The 20,646-nt window shown below is 33.5% G+C and overlaps 1 protein-coding gene across 1 annotated transcript in view; it reads left to right on the top strand.

The window, feature by feature from the left end:
* The first annotated feature begins 15,328 nt into the window (after positions 1-15,328).
* LOC111058345 (ubiquitin carboxyl-terminal hydrolase 48) overlaps positions 15,329-20,646 on the top strand; it is a 142,022-nt gene continuing 136,704 nt past the window's right edge. The window contains exon 1 of the mRNA XM_039435540.1: positions 15,329-15,765. Coding sequence (XP_039291474.1) covers positions 15,638-15,765 — 128 coding nt within the window. The 5' untranslated portion in view covers positions 15,329-15,637. The remainder of the gene's footprint in view (positions 15,766-20,646) is intronic.

Genomic DNA, 20,646 nt, shown 5'->3' with positions numbered 1-20,646 from the left:
TTCTCCAACTTTGTTATACAAAGATAAATAAAAGTTTATAAATGAATAAATTAGATAATAGCCTGAGAGCATTCCAATAAATAAATCTCGATATATGAAGCTATAATGCGATATACATTTAATTTTTTATGTGAGCTTTGTGTACTCTTGGTTTTCATACTTTTTTAGATTTCAATAAATATTTCAGTAACAATAATAGTCGTTGTTATCTTATTACATAAACCTTCCCTAATATATAGTATATACATTTTGTGAGTAAAAATTATAATTTAATTCATATTAGTTGATTGAGCAATCAGCTGATTTATTCGATATCAATTCAATAAATTGTTGATTGATCTAAGATCGATTGATGTATTAAATCAAAACAAAGGATTCTAACCTCAAATTGTACAAGCAATCTTTTTTTTATAATCTGCCAATAATAAACAAGCCGCTTTATAATTTTATTTTCTGCCAAAGAATTCTTATTATTGTTTAATTACAATTTTGCATGGTTCTCTTATTGCTTTAGATAATAAATGATTACTCTTTATCATAAATAATATTCGATTTTATTTGAGTGATACCTTGACTAGGCTATCTATTCTTTCAATTTCACAATTCTACTAAAGCTTAGTTATTTACTTCATAATTATTTTATGGTGCTAAGACACAACATCATACTTTTTAAATTACCAGGTTGCGATTTCCTTGAGTTTGCTATTCTTGCTCTTATCACCGCCCCCACCAGATAATGGTCAGAGTCAACATTGGCGCCTCTATAGCTCCTGATACTCATGAGATTAGAGTAATGGCGCGAATCTATCAGCAGGTGGTCGATCTGATTGTTTGTGACTCAATCAGGTGAATGCCATGTAGCTTTATGGATATCTTTTCACTGGAACATTGTGCTCCCTACCACCAAGCTCCTTGCTGCTGCAAAATTGACCAGACTCACTCCATTATCACTTGACTCAGAATGCAGACTATGCTTGCCAACATATTGCCTAAAGCATTCCTCTTTACCAACCTTAGCATTAAAATCACCAACTATAATCTTCACATCATGGCCTGGACAATTATCATAGACTTTTTCCAGCTCTTCATAAAAGTCCTCTCCTTCCTCAACTGCCCTCTCTTCTGTTGGTGCATGTACATTTATAATGCTTGTGTTGAAAAATTTACCCTTTATACGGATAACACATATTCTATGATTGATTGGGGTGAAACCAATAACGAATTCTCTATATTTTCCGTTAACTACTGTCAAGTTATTCTTTATAGTTAAATAACGATTAGCCTCCTGCTTGGCATCAGTCGGTAGAGCATGAAATATTTTAATAATTATAAAAATTAGGTCGTGGTTTTTTATAGGATACAGTCTCACTTTAGTACGACATGTTCTTGTCATCATACATTAATGGGCTCATACAGGAGCTTATAAAAATAATGCTGATAATTTATTAAAAAAAAAAATATATATATATATATATATATATATATATATATATATATATGGTACTTATCCTATAGTATTGAGGAATAAAAATAAATTGCACACCATAAACAATTTGATACATATATTAACAAATATTGCAAAAAATATATAGAGCGACAAAAAAATATATAATATAAGATAACAATAATCGAAATCAATAAAATATCACAGGCTAAATACTATTCTTTAAATTTTATAGCACAAAACGTTACCATGTGCTTTTATTTTTATGATCATATGCATTTATTTGCATGTAGCTGCGATATCAGCTTGCCAATACCTGTCGACTTGGGCAATTCTATTTTGAATAGATTTTTAGGTCAGCATGATAAATTGACAAACTAGTAATCCAAATATATATATTAAATTCTATAGTTTCTAATAGATTTCTCTGTAATAATTTTTTTTTATCTCAGGGTGCGAGATTTGGCACCTGAAGGAATAAATAGAGCAATATTCATCTAGTGAATCAGGGCTACAATAAACTATCACAAATTATATTGCAGAAATTAATGATCATATGAATATATATTAACAGCCTAGATTTTATACTTCTTTGATTGATAGATCTTCTGATATGTGGATTGATTCGTTACTTTCTAATAAAATACCTTTAATACTACATTTACTTGTGCAAGTATTTTTTACCAAATTCTTAATTTATAAGAAAACCCTTTCGACGAGCCAGCTTTGATTCTCATTTAATTTCGAAGCACTGAGGGCGCCCTATCACTATTTCAATATTTTTCACTCACATGCCGGAATTTTCTATGAGCTGCTGAGGTCGATCCTACTCCTGGTGGTCCTGGATTATTGTAGCTGGAGTCGTCTCTTCCAAGGGGTTACAAAATTATTTTAAAAATGACTTCTGCTTTATAAGAGCATCACAAAGTCTTATAAGAAATTTAGTACCTAATTCAATTTAACTTTAAATTATTACAAGATATAGCAAGGTATTATGCTCTATAATTTTTGGTGACCTCTCATGGTGGCAGTTGGCAGGCGAGTGTGGTTCTCGTTTCTCAATTTTACAATTTTCATTTCCGATTTATAAATTTGCATAAAATTTGAATATTCTAGTCCTCTGCCATTCAAGGCTCAAATAGACCATATTATAATATTAAATTATTACTTATGTTATATATTTAATAATTTCTTTGCCTTCGGGCCATATCCAAAACATAGACTATACAACAATTTTTTATAAATTCTATTTATTTGTAGAAATATATACAAATATTTTTGAATTGGCTCACTATTGCCGCCTATCAATTGCCACTATTTGATTGGTGCATGCAAATCATTACAGTATTCATGCGCCCAGTAACCTCCTACTTCCTTAATACATTTAATTATTTTTGTTGGGGTTTTTAAATATGCTCTTTACATGCTAAGTAATTTTTTATAGGTTATTAGTTGTTTCATACATCACAATAATTAGCCACGTGAGACCTTTAGTTCCTCAAATTGCATACTGTTTTGCCACAATAAATTTCTGCCAAGGTGTTTGATCAGATTCTACGTTGTATGTCTCGGTCGATCGTTAGGTCGCCGATCAGTAAATATTTATGCCTAACCTCAATTTTCAATATTTTATATAATACTATATATTAGCAAAATTTATTTCCATTCCTCTTAGGCTGTTGTACAGTTTAGCCAGGACGTCTGATATTATCTAATCTTTACATTATCTCTTTGGTGATATTAGCCAATTACTTCACTTAGACCTATAAATATTTCAGCTAGGGATTTTCATTTATCAATCCAAATTAAATATGTTACACTACAAAACCAGTCCCAAATACGTGTTGTGTCTCATGGCAGCTATAGTGGACATTGCAGTTTCCTTCATGAAACATTCCATTGCCAAGCCACCTGATCTCTTGGATTGCTGTAATACCAGCCCTATACTTCTCAAGTACCTCCACCAGCTGCTGTCATGCTCCACTTCCGTATAGTATCCTCACATTCCAGGTACATAATCTCAAATCCATTTTCCTAATTCGTTTCAGTGCAAGCCGTTTTCTTAAATCCAGTCCAATCTGAGGCAAATTATTGTGCGGTTCCATAACCAGAGTCTTTTATAGGGATGGGGTGTCGGCCCAACGCCCAACCTCCAATCTGGAGGACCATGGTCTTGTTGGCGCGGTTGATGCTTCATGTGCTCATTTGCCTACCTGAATACACTAATTACCTGGGACGCAACGATGTTAGTGCCAACAAGTCTACATCAACCACTTGCTCGGGAAACCGGGGGGTCGCCAAGCCCCAGGACAGAAGAAATTCTGCCCCCCCTGCGGGGCAACTGGGCATAATATTAAATCAGCTGATAGTTGCAGTGATAGTAGTTTTAATTTTTCTGCTCAAAATTTTCAAGTTTATTTCAATATTATTGAAACTTTCAGATTGTTTAGTGTTATTTCCGGCTCTTATTAACCCTTCGAAATTCAAAATTCATCAGTCATATCTCGAATACATATTCTCTGAGTGTTAATCTTTGGTGAAAACAGAAATTTTAAATTTAACCTCACTTTGGACTATTTATGTGCCAAAATCAAGGAATTGAAGAAGTTTTGGGCAATTGCCTGTCCAAATTCTCTTTCCAAATATCATGTTTGTGACTGTTCTAATAAATAAATAAATAAATAAATTTTTTTTTCACTTTTTGTGTAGTTGAGAAGTTGATATTGTGGTAATTATTCATATTGAATGAATTCAAAATAAATAAAATAAATAAATAAATATCAATACTGTGACACTGAACTTGATATTTGTTAATGGGATAAATATAATAGTAGATAAGTTTTGCTATACAATATTTATTCAATTACATGAATATATTTCTGTATATTGAACAACAGATAACAATTGTTATGGACATTCAATTTTTTGCAGAATATTCTAGATAAAAGTATATTAGTGTTCCTTTCTAAACTTAGTTAGTGTTCCTTACTGAACTTTTTTTCGGGAATGGAATTTGTGATCATAATTTTTAATCTTTTCGACAAGTGCCTACAATAAGATTAAGATGTTTTCACCCTAAGATAATAAGTATCAACTCTTAGGCCATGCCTAAGAATTTTTTATCGTGTTACTTTTGAATTATTTGGATGGAACTTCTATTTATTGTATTTAATTTGTATTGTATGCTTGAACTGAACAATAAAATTATTCATCTATCGATCTAAGTGTGAATTGAAGGCATTTATCTAGGCCTATCTATCTATCTATCAACAGGTTAACCTTAACAAGAGTAAACAAATTTTTTAATTTATTAATTATTATCTGTGAAAAGTCACTCCTGGAGTCTTCTTTGAACTTCTGTTTGTGCATCCAAATGCACAATAGTTTACCATTTTGATCAAAACTTTTATGTTTTCATTAAAAGTCAATTAAATGAACACATTAGCACAGATTTTAATGCTATGACAGATTTTAATGCACAGTGCAAGTGCAATGTTTTGGTCAAACCAAGATGGCCAAAAAGATGCGCAGGCCAGAATGCTCAGAGACAGCCAAACTTCATTTTGCCTACTCCACGATCCTCCTTGATCCTCCTTGAGCCTTAACCACACAGTATAGCCTTCACTAACAAATGCACTTTCCCCACATAGGCGTAATTTCGACGGAAAAAGACAATTTTCCCAAAAATCCTAGGAAAATTTAAATAAATAGAAAAATAACGGAATGAGTTCGAATTCCCCGGAAATTGGCAACAGTGGAATATGAACAAAGTGGAGTAGATAGAGCAAGTCGTAGGGTCCCAATTGACAGAATCCCAAACGACCGAAACGCTATATTCTCCCAAACGGCTGAAATCTAAGCTTGTAATGCCAACATTCACCCAATCATTGATTTTAATACAATTTGTAATAATATAATGTAGCTCTGGTTCTTTGGATAAATTGATTTATCTAATTCCATCAGGTGCCGAATTTTACAACCTGAGATAAATGTATTTATTATAGAGAAATTTATTGGAGGCTATAGAAATTAACATATATTTAATTACTGATTTGTCAATTTATCATGCTCTGATTTGGGAAGTAATATATAAAGTAGGATTATCCAAATCGACAAGCAACAGCAATTTGATGCCAAAGCTACATGCAAATAAATGCATATAATGATTAATGAAGTGAAAAGCACATGGTGAAGTTTCGTGCTATAGAACTGAAAAATAGTACTGATCTGTGATATTTTATTTGATTTCGTTCTTGTTTCATTGTATATTTTGTTGCTCTATATATTTTCTATATTGACCTTTTAAAATTATTCATCTAATATATGTATCAAATTTTTTATGGTGTACCATTCATTTTTACTCCCCAATACCATAGAGTATAAATTTTATATATATATATATATATATATATATATATATATATATATATATTTGTTAATAATCAGTATTAAACTATTGCGAAAGCTCCTGTATGAGCATATCAAGATTTTTAACGAAATTGTATCCTAGAAAACCACGACCAGATTTTATAGTTTTTAATTCTCATGCTCTACCGATTGACGCCAAGCCGAGGCGAATCGTTATTCATTATAAAAAATAACGTCAGACCTCTTATAATTATATTTATATTTTTTAGCAGCTTTCTGGAAGCGGATTCATTCGGATTGATTTTTATGATTGAACAGAATCTAATTATTTTCGATTACCAGTTTGTAGAGTGCTTATACTGTGAAGATACAGGTACTTTCAATCAGGCTAGCCAGGAAGATAAGATAGATAATACTCAATCGTTCAAAATTATCCACCAGAATATCCGGAGCTATAATCGCAATTTTGACGAATTCTTAGTATTGATTGAAGATCTCAAATTAAAATTCAACTGCATTATTCTAACTGAAGAATGGCTTAATTACGATACTGATTTAATACACATTGATGGATTCAATGTGCTTAGATCATTCAATAGTATCAATACTAATGATGGTATTGTTATCTACATTGAGTGCCTTGTCTGTTTCATGTACTGAGCTGTGTTCGGGAGGGGTTGCCACCTGCCTGAATCTTGTTTTCGACTGGTTTGGTCTGCCTTGCAATCTCCTAGCTGTTTATCGCAGTCCAAATTCTAATCAGATACTGTTCACAAATGCCTTGAATGATTTTTGTGGCAAGAACTTTGATAACGCTGGCCTTTCGGCAGTGATTGGCGATATTAACTGTGACATACTTAATCCAACCCCAAATATGCAATTAGATCGCTACATGGAGGTGATGTATGCAAATGGCTTAATTTCATGTACCTATTGATAAAGTAACCCGGCCTGATACTTATCGATCATACTTATCGGTAATACTTATCAGTATCCTGATGATACTTATCGGTAATACTTGTATCGATCATATTTTTGCAAAAATACCCAACAGAACAAAAGTATCATCTTTTATCTTAAAATCCGAAATAACCGATCACTATCCTATCTGCTTAAACATAATTCATAATACCGGTAGTAGTAATTGTAATAATAATAACAATAACAATAGTAATCAATTTCATTCAAAAGTATGTTGGAGCAGCGTTAAACATTGTTTGCAATTTCAGTGCTGGGATAAAGTTTTAAATACAAATGATGTTGTTGACAAAGCTACAGATTCATTTCTCAGTATCTTGAAAACAACTTTAGAGTCTAATTCAAGCAGTACCCCAATAACTTCAAAGAATAAAAAGATAAAAACATGGATTACGTCAGGATTAGTAATATCTTTTGGAATGCGCAATAAACTTAGCAAAAAAGTGCGGGCCCAACCTTTTAATCTCGATCTAAAACAAAGATATATTAGGTACAGGAACTCGCTTCACTCTTCAATAAAAAAAGCTAAAAATAACTTTTATAAAAAGAAAATAGATTCCACAGCTTGCGATCCAAGAAAATTCTGGAAAATCGTAAATGAGATTTCAGGGCATCCAGTTGCAAGGAGGTATTTCCAGTCGGGGCTTTTGGGCACAAAACTGGTTATTCGGCTGCCACAGTGCTCGAAACTTTAAGCGATTCTTTTAACGAATATTTCTCCTGTGTGGGAAAACAACTGACAGAGGCTCTGAACCCAGTAGGACCTGCCGAGGTTGATGATGCTGATCATGCTACTCAGTCTGTATTCAAGCTACAGCCGATCAGTCCAGAAGAACTTTATGGTGTTACTAGCAGGGCACCCGTGCTTCGCTACGGGAATTAAAAGATGAAATTATTTTTGTGAAACATTTATAATCTAAATCCTACCAAAATTGTTATAATTGTTTTTGAGATTACGCCACAACTTGGCATGAAAATGATTGATTCAAATCATTCGAGTAATTATTAAATGTGTTGGAAGTCTCTGTAGAAGATTAGTCTAATTGCAGCGAATTTTGTAGAATATTGGGCGGGGCTTAAGAGTCGACCTTGACTTTATTCATTGGAAATTAATATTTCCCGTTGACAGTTATCAAATTAGCAGTGATCATGTTATTCTTGTTTTTGCTTGATGCAATTGAAGAATAAATTCCAAATTAAGTTGATTCGGAATTTGATGACTCTGGTATACTGGATCTCTTGCTTATTCTGGAATTTTTGGCATAGTCTGTCGCTTACTTTTCGTTTCACTTATCCAAAAGTGTAAAAGCAGCCAATCCACTGATTCTTTCTTACATGAAAGTCCATTCATACATAAGAGTCCATTCATAATAGTTAGTATAACATTTATTGTGGCTGATTTCTCATGTCCTAAACTTTACTATCATAAATATTTAAGTGGGATCAATTTAATGTGAATTTGCATAAATCTGAATAGAGTTTATTCAATCACTTTGTTTATTAACTACCATTATATGATTTTTCTTTGATCTTAGCTTGAACCAAAGGATTGAAGAAGAAAATTTGGATGTAAACTAACATGTAACTCAATTTAATTTCTATCTAAATTGACAACTTTATTACTTTCCTTGCCCTATTACCATAGGTAAGGAAAGTATTGCTTTCCAAAAAAAATTAAGGTACCCTAATTTCAAGTTTTCTATACGTTTCAAGGTCCCCTGAGTCCAAAAACATGATTTTTGGGTATTGGTCTGTGTGTGTGTATGTGTGTGTGTGTGTGTATGTGTGTGTGTGTGTATGTCTGTGAACACGATAACTCCATTCCTAATTAACCGATTGACATGAAATTTTAAACTTAAGTTCCTTATACCATGAGGATCCGACAATAAGAAATTCAATAAAATTGAATTCAAAATGGCGGAAAAAATGGCAGATAATTACTAAAAAACCATGTTTTTCACGGTTTTCTCGAAAACGGCTCTAACGATTTTCTTCAAATTCATACCATGAATAGCTATTTATAAGCCTTATCAACTGACATGAGTCTCATTTCTGGGAAAATTTCAGGAGCTCCGTAATATTCTTGAGAAAAATGGCGGATAATTACTAAAAAACCATGTTTTTCACGGTTTTCTCGGAAACGGCTCTAACGATTTTCTTCAAATTCATACCATGGATAGCTATTTATAAGCCCTATCAACTGACATGAGTCTCATTTCTGGGAAAATTTCAGGAGCTCCGTAATATTCTTGAGAAAAATGGCGGATAATTACTAAAAAACCATGTTTTTCACGATTTTCTCAAAAATAGCTTGACCGATTTTTTTCAAATTCATACCCTGTATATTTATTTATCAGCTCTATCAACTGGCATGAGTCTCCTTTCTGGGAAACTAATGGGGGGTCCACCCCATCATTGAGAAATGGACTTAGTAACCTCCTTCTCGAGCATGAGGTAGGTAGGTAGCGCAGTTCATAAAAAGAACACATAGTCGAGATATTTCATCTGTAGAACAGCTGTTTTGATGACTTTAAAAAAATGACGACTAAAAAAAAATCATCGGATTTCACAATTTACACTAAGGAAAAAGTACTCTGAAAACAATTATATTTATATCAGTATTAATAATATATATATTTTTACAGCTCACAACACTGTGAATGCTAATGAATCCTGTGATAATTATTAGAATATTAGAGAATTTATTTATCCAAAGAAAATTGTGATTATCAAGAAATATTTTATATATATTATTTTATGGGAATATATTTTATGTTCTATGTCAGCATACAAGATCATAGAAGTTTTTATTATTTTCCTAATTCATCTCGTGATATACAGTTTGAGCTGTCTTGGTACCAAGCAATATTATTCTGCAGCATATATAATTAGTGAATCAATTGATATTGATCTTATTCAGAGCATTTATTACTTATCATCCTTTGATGATAGTAATACTATTCAGCCAGCAAAATCTTACTGATATTTATATTAATAAGTCCACAGTATATCATATAAGGATCCAGAGAACTTCAAGAACTGGCATTGTAAGTTTCAAGGAATTTCGAAAGGATAAATTGGTGCATACCTGTATTCATGATGAGCGTTTTGAGGATCAACTAGAAAAACCATAGTTGGTTTTCATTATTCTCGATTGAATATATGGTTGCTGATAATCAGTCACCAACTATCTTTTTGACTTCCTTATTGGTATTCTTCAATAACTTCACGAAAGCAGCGGTAAGAATTATTGATCACCAGTTATTGAAACCTATGGTGATTCATTATATTGGGAGTATTCATGCATCTACTACTGAGTTAGAGCTGTGGTCTGAACCCAGCATATTTGCGAGCCGGACGGCCTTAACTTTTTGCAAATTTATTTGCAAGCTAGGGATCTTAACAACTGCTCCTGTATATATCAAATATACCGCACCACAAAAGGTATGAATTGAGGGCGCTCCAAAATCCCCAAAAAGTGGAAGAATTCCGGGAGATTTTAACAAACAAGTTGTTGGAGGAGGCTGAGCATGACGAGCAAGCAGTGTCGGAGAAATGGAAGAAATGCTCGAAAGCTATAGCAGAAACATCTCAGAGAGTACTAGGGGATCAAAGGAAGGAAAAGAATAGGAGTTGGTTTGATGAGGAGTGTCGAGAGGCTACAAGGGAGAAGAATGAAGCATACCAGGTGCTACAACAAGCACCTGGCTGGCAGCATGAGGCACGCAGTAGAAAGATACAGAGAATTGAGGAAGGAGGAAAAAAAGCTGCACAGAAGGAAGAAAAGAAGTGCCAAAGCACAAAAACTTGAAGAGATCGAAAAATTCCAGGAGCAAAATGAGATGAGGAAGTTCTACAGCTTTGTAAGTAATCAGCATAGAGGATCTGCCCCTAAAGTAATTATATGCAAAGGAAAGGATAGAGCAATTATTGCAGAAAGATCGCAGGCACTGGATAGATGAAGAGAGTATTTTATAGAAATACTTAATAAGAATTTTGAGTTGAATACAGAAGTGACAGTGGTAGTGATGCATGGGGATGAGATGGAGGAAGACCCACCCACGCTGGAGGAAGTGGAGAACTCAATAAAGAAATTGAGGAATAATAAAGCTCCAGGCCTAGATGGGCTAGCTACAGAATTGTTTAAGCTTGGTGGTAACACTCTCAAAGAAGAGATGCATAGATTAGTATGCAAGATATGGAGCAGTGAGGAAATGCCAGATGAGTGGACCAAAGGTGTAATAGTTCCAATACACAAGAAAGGAGATAGACCGAATTGTGAGAGCTACAGGGGTATTACACTAGTGAATATAGGTTATAAATTTTTTCAAATCTCCTATATGGGAAATTGAGAGTGTATACAGATAGAGTGGTAGGAGGGTATCAAGCTGGATTTCGAGAAGGGTGCTCCACTATAGACCAAATAATATATGTGCTCCGGCAAATCCTGGAAAAGACACTTGAATTCGATATTAAAACCCATCACCTTTTTATAGACTTTAAGGCAGCTTATGATAGTATCATTAGGAGTAAATTGTAAGAGGCTATGGTGGAGATGAATATGCCAAGGAAGCTTGTGAGACTGGTGCAGATGACAATGAAGGAGGTGGTATGTTATGTAAGGATTGGAAGTAGCTTATCGGAGCCCATTGAAGTGGAAAATGGTCTAAGGCAGGGGGATGCCCTTTCATGTTTGCTTTTCAACCTTGCTCTAGAAAAAGTAATCAGGGACTCGCAAATTAATACTAGAGGATCACTGTACAATAGACTGACTCAGATATTAGCGTATGCAGATGATGTGGACATTGCATGTAGATTGCCAGCAGCTACGAAGGACGCCTACACACAGTTGGAGGAAGCTGCAAAAAGAATCGGTCTGATAGTAAATGAGAATAAATCCAAAGTTATGGTGGCCTCCAACTCTGGAGAAGGGCGAGAGCATGGCCAAAGCATAGAGATCCAGGGGAAAAACTTCGAAATCATAGAAGAGTTTGTATACCTGGGATATTCTATAAACTCCAGAAACGATTCAAGTAGAGAAGTAAGGCAAAGGGTTATGCTAGCCAATAGATGCTATTATGCACTATCAATTCTGATGAAAAAACGTACTCTCAGTAGAAAGACCAAGCTGCTGCTATACAGAACAATCATCATGCCTGTCTTACTGTATGGTAGTGAAACATGAGCAACTACAGTGGCGGATGAAAGAATGCTGGGCGTCTTTGAAAGAAAGATCCTGAGAAGAGTGTTTGGAGGCATACAGGAAGCAGGAGTCTGGCGTAGGAGGCATAATGACGAACTTTATAGGCTGTACCAGTATGCAGATATAGCCACTGTGATGCAAGTTTGCAGGCTGAGGTGGGCAGGACACCTGGTACGAGCTGACGATGCCTAACCCCCAAAGATGGCAATGGAAGGGAAAATATATGGCCGTCGAAGGAAAGGGCGACCCAGAACAAGATGGATAGACGTAGTGGATAAGGATGCAGCAGTAATTGGGGTGCGAAGATGGAAAAGTGCAGCGGGGATGCTTGGAGGCGAAAATTGAGGGAGGCTGTGACCTGCGCTGGGTTTTAATGCCAAATAAGAAGGAAGAAGAAGAAGATGCCAATCTATTCTAAAATAGTCATGTACGTTGTACAGACATTCATCAATTAACACTGCTTTCAATATTTTTTCAAATCATGTGCAAGTGAGTAGCCTACTTCCAAGTGGTCAGGTGTTGAGTTATGTAGCTTGATAGATGTGAAATGCCAGTTTCTTTGTGATTTCGTATGACTGTACAACGGAATTCTCTAACAGTAAACAGAACACAAGTCTCTAAAATGATTATATTTCTCTGAAATGTTTATATTTCACAGCTGGCTATATGTCATCTTATGTATTTCGGGGATGCGATATTTTGATTTTTCATATCCTCACTCGCTCACTCTCTTTTTTACTATCCACAGCTGTTTCAGCCAAGGATGAATTATCCTTTTAATGTCGTTCAGCGAGTTTTCCCAAGGATGAGACCTAGTGCAATCGATTTTTTTTATATCATAAACCTCCTATGTTCCAAATTTGGTGAAAATCATTAGAGCCGTTTTCGAGATCCGTTGAACATAGATATATACCCATATAACCACATAATCATATACTTATACACAGAAATTGCTCGCTTAATATAATAGGATGAGAAATGTTAGCATAACTTTGAAGGGAATGTTTATTGATGTTTTCAAGGCGAAAGAGTGAATGAAGAGAATGGGATTTTGCTTTTAAGGCTGTGCAAAGGCTAAAAATAAACTTTCTACTGGTGATATTTTTCAAATTTTTTCGATTGGTATGCTATCAAGCTATCAAAATGAAAAAGTTTTCTCAGAAAAACATTTTTTTCTGATGATTACTTTTGATCGCCTAAATTTTGGGGACAGAACATTCCAAGTTCGGTAAGAGATAGATCCATGAGATTTGGAGGATAGATTTTTCATGGTATTGTTGATCTAATAAAACATTTTTTTTTTTGAAAATATCAATTTCTGAGAAAGTTATTCGATTTACTGAAAATGAACAAAAATAACTTTTAGTTGAGTTATTTTCGGTCATTTTTGGTAAATTGAATAACTTTCTCAAAAACTGATATTTTCATAAAAGTTTTGTCTCACTAGATCAACAATACCATGAAGAATCTATCCTCTAAATTTCATGGATTTATCTCTTACCGAATTTGAAATGTTCTGTCCCGAAAATTTAGGCGCACAAATCTCAGAAAGTAACGATCGGAAAAAATGTTTTCATGAGAAAACTTTTTCATTTTGATAACTTGATAGTATACAAATCGAAAAACTTTAAAAAATATCACCAGTAGAAAGTTTATTTTTAGCCTTTGCACAGCCCTAAATATGGATGTAAGTGCTGGTATCTGAAAAATTTCGATTATTTCAGATAATAAACAAAGTAAACGAAAACAAAAGAGTTAAACCTCCAAGAAATAAGGAAACTGTTCATTTGTATTACAATGCATTATTGCTCATATATTCCTCTGTTTCAAAATCCAAAAGTGGCTAGAAATACCAAAAATGATAACTACCCTCCAGCAATCCTTTTTTTGAAGCTTTATAATAGCCGTTTGTAAGCAATTTTGTACATTTGCATTTTAGCTCTTTTGTTTGTTACTTCATTGCAGACTCACTGAGGAACTAGAAAAACTGACATTTGGTCTCTAGAATAATCTATTCATTCCTCTATTCAAGTTCAAGAGTGGGGTTTCTATGTGAATTTAAAGATGACATATCATTGCATATTCGATTCAGTAGGATCACTTAGCAAATATCATGTTTCATATCAAATTCAATCACAGGAGAAAGAATCTAACTAAGCTGGTAAGCCTGATCAATAATTATTCATATAAATCTATATGGGACTCATATTGGAGGGGTTTCAAGTTTGATTTGCAATTTTGTCTTAGTTTAAAAGGTTTTAATTCTCAGCAACCAGGTAAAGGATAAGCTCAATTGAAGACTTATATATCCATTGCCAACTTATATAATTCAGTAAATACTATGAGTATTTGTAGCCTTCAATTTTAATTCATAAGTTGAAATAAATGAAAATATCAGTACCATTATATATTTTATTGGTGCATAAATGTTTCTATTCATGAGAGCCATTTTAGAATGAGGACATGAGAGCTATGACATTTAAAATTTGTTTTCATGAGTTGAAACATGTTTGTTATACATGATAAAATATCAAAGGGTAGGGTACTGGATAATATCCATTACAACTCATTAATTTGGATCTGAGCGGCAGAAAGCACACATGAGAAATACTAAAAGATAGTTTTTTTTGTCTAGTTTGATAAGAAGTTGAGGATCGATTGTCAGACTATAGTAAGGTCCACGTTATAATGACAGTATTTGATCAACTTTGGTTTTGCTATCCTTGTCTATCATTTGACATAGCCGGTGGTACTATCCTTTTCTAGATCCACAACGATGTTCCAATTATGTTCTTGACAGTGTAGAAATATAATTAATTAATGCAGAGAATCGGCATCGCTATTCTTCTATCTTTATCCACTGCCATTATAACGTGGACCTCACTATAGGCAAACCACTGATGTCACAAAACATCATTATCCACAGACCTTAGCTAGATAGTTGTGTTTGTAGCAGTAATCATTCAATTAAAAGTATCAATATTCAGTCTCGAAGAGATTTTGAGCTGCATCAACCAGAAATCCAACAAGAATAACTCACATTTCATGTACGCTCCTCGACAAATTCGAAAAATGGCTGCTCTCTTCACGAGAAATTTTCACTTTGAAAAAAGTGTTGTAGCAGTAGGCTTAGAAACGGTCTCCTTTTAGTGTTCAAATGCTTCAATCTCAACTACTTTTCTATTTATTAACTATTTTATATTCAGAAAAATCATCATCTTATTCCCGGGGATTTCAGTTTAAAATTCCGGGTTTTTGGGACTGATTCCAGGGAAAATTTTGGGTAACTTTTTTCATTGCCATTGGCAACACTGTTTTATTCATATATAACCTCAATCCCACTGGTTTCGTTTGGAAGCCAAGCACCAAGCAAAATTTGATGATGTTTTCATGAGCTTTTGATGTGGGTCGTGTATTGTGTATTATAAAAACGTCATATTTATAAGTAAAAACCAACGGTTACGCTATATTTCTTGTTAATCAGTTCATGGAAATAATCATTTGGTGCTATACAATGTTATTATAGTAGGCTTTTGCTTATTTGAAACAGTATGCTTGTGGTGTGAATTAATTTACGGTACTTGAAAATTCCTAGTTTCCCGGTCAGATATTTTACGGTTTCAAGTGATGATAAATTATTCATCATGGGAAAATTCAAAAAAGAAAATTCAAAAAATGCAGCAAAAGATGTACCCGTAAATTTGGAATTTATTCCTGAAGATCTAGACACATTGTATAGATTGACTAAACTTTGTAAGAATGCACCATGTCGGTGAGTATTTGGTAACTCAATCAAATCTTTCTCGTCTGTGCATGTTGATAAATGTCGTGTCACAACTCACAATGCTGGATTCCGTGGCTTTTATTTTAGAGTGCCACCAATAGAATGTTTTTTAGGCCTACGTGGACACATTAAATTAATTAATTTAAATGAATTAAATTAAATAATCATGTCCGAGAAAACTCTATGAGAGTGCAGAGTATGGGGTTTGTGTTGATCAGTTCAGATTCCTAACCTAACTAACCCAGGCAAAATTGTCATAAAATTATTAGTGAAACTAGACTCATTTATTGTCAGAACTACATTGTGAGTGCTCTACATCCATCGTCTCGACACACAGAATATCCTCCAATATGCTAAATCTACCAATAGGCTAGCTGGGTTTTAGCTAATATGCATTTATATTTGTTTTAACTAATATGCATTTATATGCTAATATTCAATCTTTGACTGTCTCAATTATTTTGTTACCGTACGCTATTGATATTTTAAAGAATTCACTTAATATTATGTTAAACGGCATAATATGATGTTTTTTTGTTTAAACAGCATAATATGATGTTAAACGTAGTTCATAATGAAATTATTACAGTATAATATTGTCTTATAATATCAAGAATTTATTGAATGTTTCGACACCTATGGTATCATCTTCAGTGTAAAAATGTAAAAAAAGAAAATTGTAGGTTGAAATCAAGAATAGTGTATAGAAGGTTGCCTTGATCCCATAAGACGCGTGGAGAACGCAGCCGGCTATGGTGTGACGTCATGCTGCGACCTCTCAGCCAGGCTTAACATGTATTTTAACGTAAAATTGCCTAACTTTGAGCCCTTATAGCAAATCAACACTACATAGAAGTGAATAGCATCAAAATGTTCAGCATTTTATCCTCTTTGAAACTATATCAAAACAAATTTTCAATAAAAATCCTATAAATGTTACTGACGAGTCTAAACAAATCGTTTGAGTACATGATTCGATTCAATACATACTATTTCAAATGAGTTTTTTTGTACTTTCTCTTACTTTTTCTCGCGTCCTTGTAGTTCTTCCTCTTATTTAGATTCTCTAAAAAAAAAAAAGAAATTTCTTCCTCATGAAGGTCCTTTGTTTGTGGATAGATCTAACAACTTCTTCGGGAATTTCAGGATATTTCTCTGATGATATTAACGTAATTTTATCAACAACAACAATGCAAATCCATCAACGGTTTCCTAACATTATCACAAAAATAACCAATCCAAATCTGCCCTAAGAATTCATCATTTAAACATTATGCCTATAGATTTTTATTTTCAATTTTGTTATTTCATCAAGAAATAGATTGCATTTCACTACCATACTGTGAGGTAGTTGTAACATTTTATGAGAAACTAGCAATGGTATTTAAGTTTATAGTTAGTTAAAGAATATTTAATCTATTCTTGTTTTACGCAAGTGTTCTGCCCTAAGATACAATACTAACTACTACTTTGATACAATACTAACAATGTCTTTTGCCATAAAAATTAAGTATCCATTGAAATGATGTAACACATTGAAATCAAAAATAACATTCTGCTTTTAAATAATTAATGGAAAAAGTGGGTCTTCAGGACCCAGGTTCACGAGAAACACCAGAGAAATTTAGGGTTACGACTAGAAGGTTAATGAAATAAACTTATTAATAAGTTTAACTAATACACACCTCTCTCCTGGCATTATAAACAACTATTATATAAAACAAATACTGAAAATGAAGCTCGAAACCTACCATCAAACAATTTCAATCACGCACATTACACAGAATAAACGCTGAACTCACTTGATAATAAGAATGTATATTAGAATGTATATCTAAGCAAATCTGGCACACCAATAAATGATAAAGAGCTATATATCACAGATTTCAAGTTTATCTCCAAAACAATTGATGAAGAGAAATTGTCCAATATCATCGATTCAATTAAACCAAAGTGGTCAGCAGGGTATGATGAAATTCCCATGAGAATTATAAAAGAAGCTAAATCATTCCTAATTAAGCCTCTGCTACATGTAATTAACGCGTTTCTCATACTTGGTAAGTATCCAGATGAACTAAAAGTATCAAAAGTGATACCAGTGTTCAAAAAAGGAGATCCTTACGATCCTTTAAATTATAGACCTTTAGCAATTCAACCTTCAATAGCAAAAATATTTGAAAAAAGTATGCTAATACAGCTTATTAATTATTTTGAAACAAACAAATTACTAGACACGGAACAACATGGTTACAGAAAAAACAGGTCTACAACGACTGCCTTGATAGAGTTTATTGAAAATATTTTAGAGAAATTGGACAAAGGGTACAGCGTTGTTGGCACCTTCCTAGATTTAACAAAAGCATTTGACTCTGTAGATCACAGAATATTATTAAAAAAACTAGAAACTTATGGAATTTGTGGAAAAGAGCTCAACTGGATGGAATCATATTTGGTGGGTCGAAGTCAATATGTAAATATAAAGTATTATGATAAAAATAAAGTAAGTGATATTAAATCTAGTTTAAGGTGCATGAACTACTCTGTTCCGCAGGGATCTGTTTTGGGGCCATTTTTGTTCCTTTGCTATTTGGGGGGGATTACCAAAATATGCGAAAGATGTAATTGAAAGTACTAAATTTTGTATGTACGCTGATGACATTAGTTTAAGCATATTCGACAAAGATTTGGATATAATCGAAGAAAAATGTAATGACACAATATTGCTTTTAAAAAACGTTTTAAGTAAAATGAACCTTTTATTAAATAATGATAAAACGAAATTTGTACATTTCACCTGTAGAAATCCCAAAAGAAAAAGTACACTGAAGCTAAATAACCTAAATAACATAAAATTTTTAGGCGTAGATCTAGATAACAAACTCAATTGGGAAGAGCATGTATCAAGAGTATGTAAAAAAGTAAGTACAGGAATATTTGCACTAAGAAGGCTGGCACCCATTTGTAATTTATTAACTTTGAGATCCGTGTATTATGCCACTGTCCACTCTCATATTTCATATGGCATTGAGATTTATGGTGGGACTAGTGCATTTAACTTGAATAGGATATTAAAACTCCAAAAAGAAGCAGTAAGAAAAATATTTAATTTAAATAGACAAGAGTCGTGCAGGACATTTTTTAAAAAGTTAGAATTAATGACTGTGTATAGACTTTATATTTATAAAACAATATTACACGTAAAAAATAATGAAGACAAATTCCCCAGGCAAAACAGTGTGCATGACTATAATACAAGAAATAGGAACAACTTTATTATCAAAGAACATAGTAAAGAGAAGTACAAACAAAGCCCGACCTATATGGGCATCAAATTCATCACTTACCTTCCTACTAAGAAATGAAAAACCTTCATCATGAAAAAGATATTACAAGGTTTAAAAACAAACTGAAAAAGTATATCGTGGAATTAGAATTATACAGTTATGAAGAATTTTATAGTGCCAACTCATTATGTATTTAGACTACCTATTGTTGATGTATTTTGTTTTTTACTTCTATTTATTTTGAAAATAATAAAGAAAGACGCATTCATGTACATTTTGATGTATGTTTTGAATAAAGAGATTGATTGATTGATTGATTGATTGATTGATTGATTAGGCTTACTTCATTAACTGGCATGATTAATATTAACAGTCATCAATGAAAAATACTAGCAATCGTCAATAATAATAATAATACTGCATTGCGTTGAAACAAAAACACTACGGTATAGAAGAGCTATGTGTTGGCACTACGCTTTCCAGTAGACAACTGACATAATTTTATTAGTAACCACAAAGTTCAACGATCTAAAAATAGCTTGTAACCATGATGATCAGTTTAATGAATTCCCTAAATTGATTCTAGGTATTTGTCAATGAGTATAGTCCTAAACAAATACCGGTAGTCATTATTGTACAGAATAATGCTTTGCGACTACCCAGCATTCCGTGCGCTGATACTATTTACTTTCACAAACGATTGTCAAATAAAAAAACTATCATTTCTAAATATCGCGTTAGCTCTCATACAGTGCAGACGTACTCGTAGTGTAGTGCAGTAGAAGTAGTGAGTCAGCAGTTGATTGTTCACGGTATTTAAGTGGAAAATTGTTGAAACTACCCAGTTTTCTTGCCCCGGAGTTTGAAGAGCAAGAAGACGAGGAAAGCAACATCGAGAACATGGACACCACCAAACCATCAGAGATCCAGTGTTCACCGGATCGTTATATTAAATCAAATAAGCTCCATTCAGCCGCCGAGCATGCACTCTTCATCGCCTGGAAGGAGTCGGATGAGAAGAGAAAGCAGCTAGAGAAGAGCAACGTAGAACTTCAGCGGAGAATTGAAGACTTAGAATTGCGATTTCAAAAAATAGAACAGAACATTCAACAACCATGCAGTCCAGCAGTTGCTGAAAACTACTCAACTAATGAGGAGGAGTTGGCAAAAGAGACTGAGTGGATCAGGGCCCGTAACAAACGTACTACAAAGAAGAGGAAACTAAATAGTACTTTGTCTCCTGAACCAAAGAATGAGCCTACTGGTAACCATCGTCAGTTGAACAAAATCACCTCATTGCAGAAGAATAAAGGTGAGGAAGTAAAGAACAAGAAGAAAGAAACGCCACCGCCACCAATCATAGTGGATGGTATAAAGAGCCTGGAGTCTCTTCATAAAAGTTTGAAAAAAGTGACTTCAGATGAAAAATTTAGAATAAAGCTCTTGAGTAGAGAGACTTTCAAAGTAAATTCAGTAGATTCAGAAACGTACAGAAATATTACAAAAGAATTAATCAACGATGGTTTCAACTGGCACTCGTATGAAAACAAACAGGTGAGACCCATAAGAGTGATGATAAAAAAAC

Source organism: Nilaparvata lugens, chromosome 1, assembly GCF_014356525.2.
Source record: "Nilaparvata lugens isolate BPH chromosome 1, ASM1435652v1, whole genome shotgun sequence".
Classification (NCBI taxonomy): Eukaryota; Metazoa; Arthropoda; class Insecta; order Hemiptera; family Delphacidae; genus Nilaparvata; species Nilaparvata lugens.
This window is presented reverse-complemented; position numbering and strand designations above follow the sequence as displayed.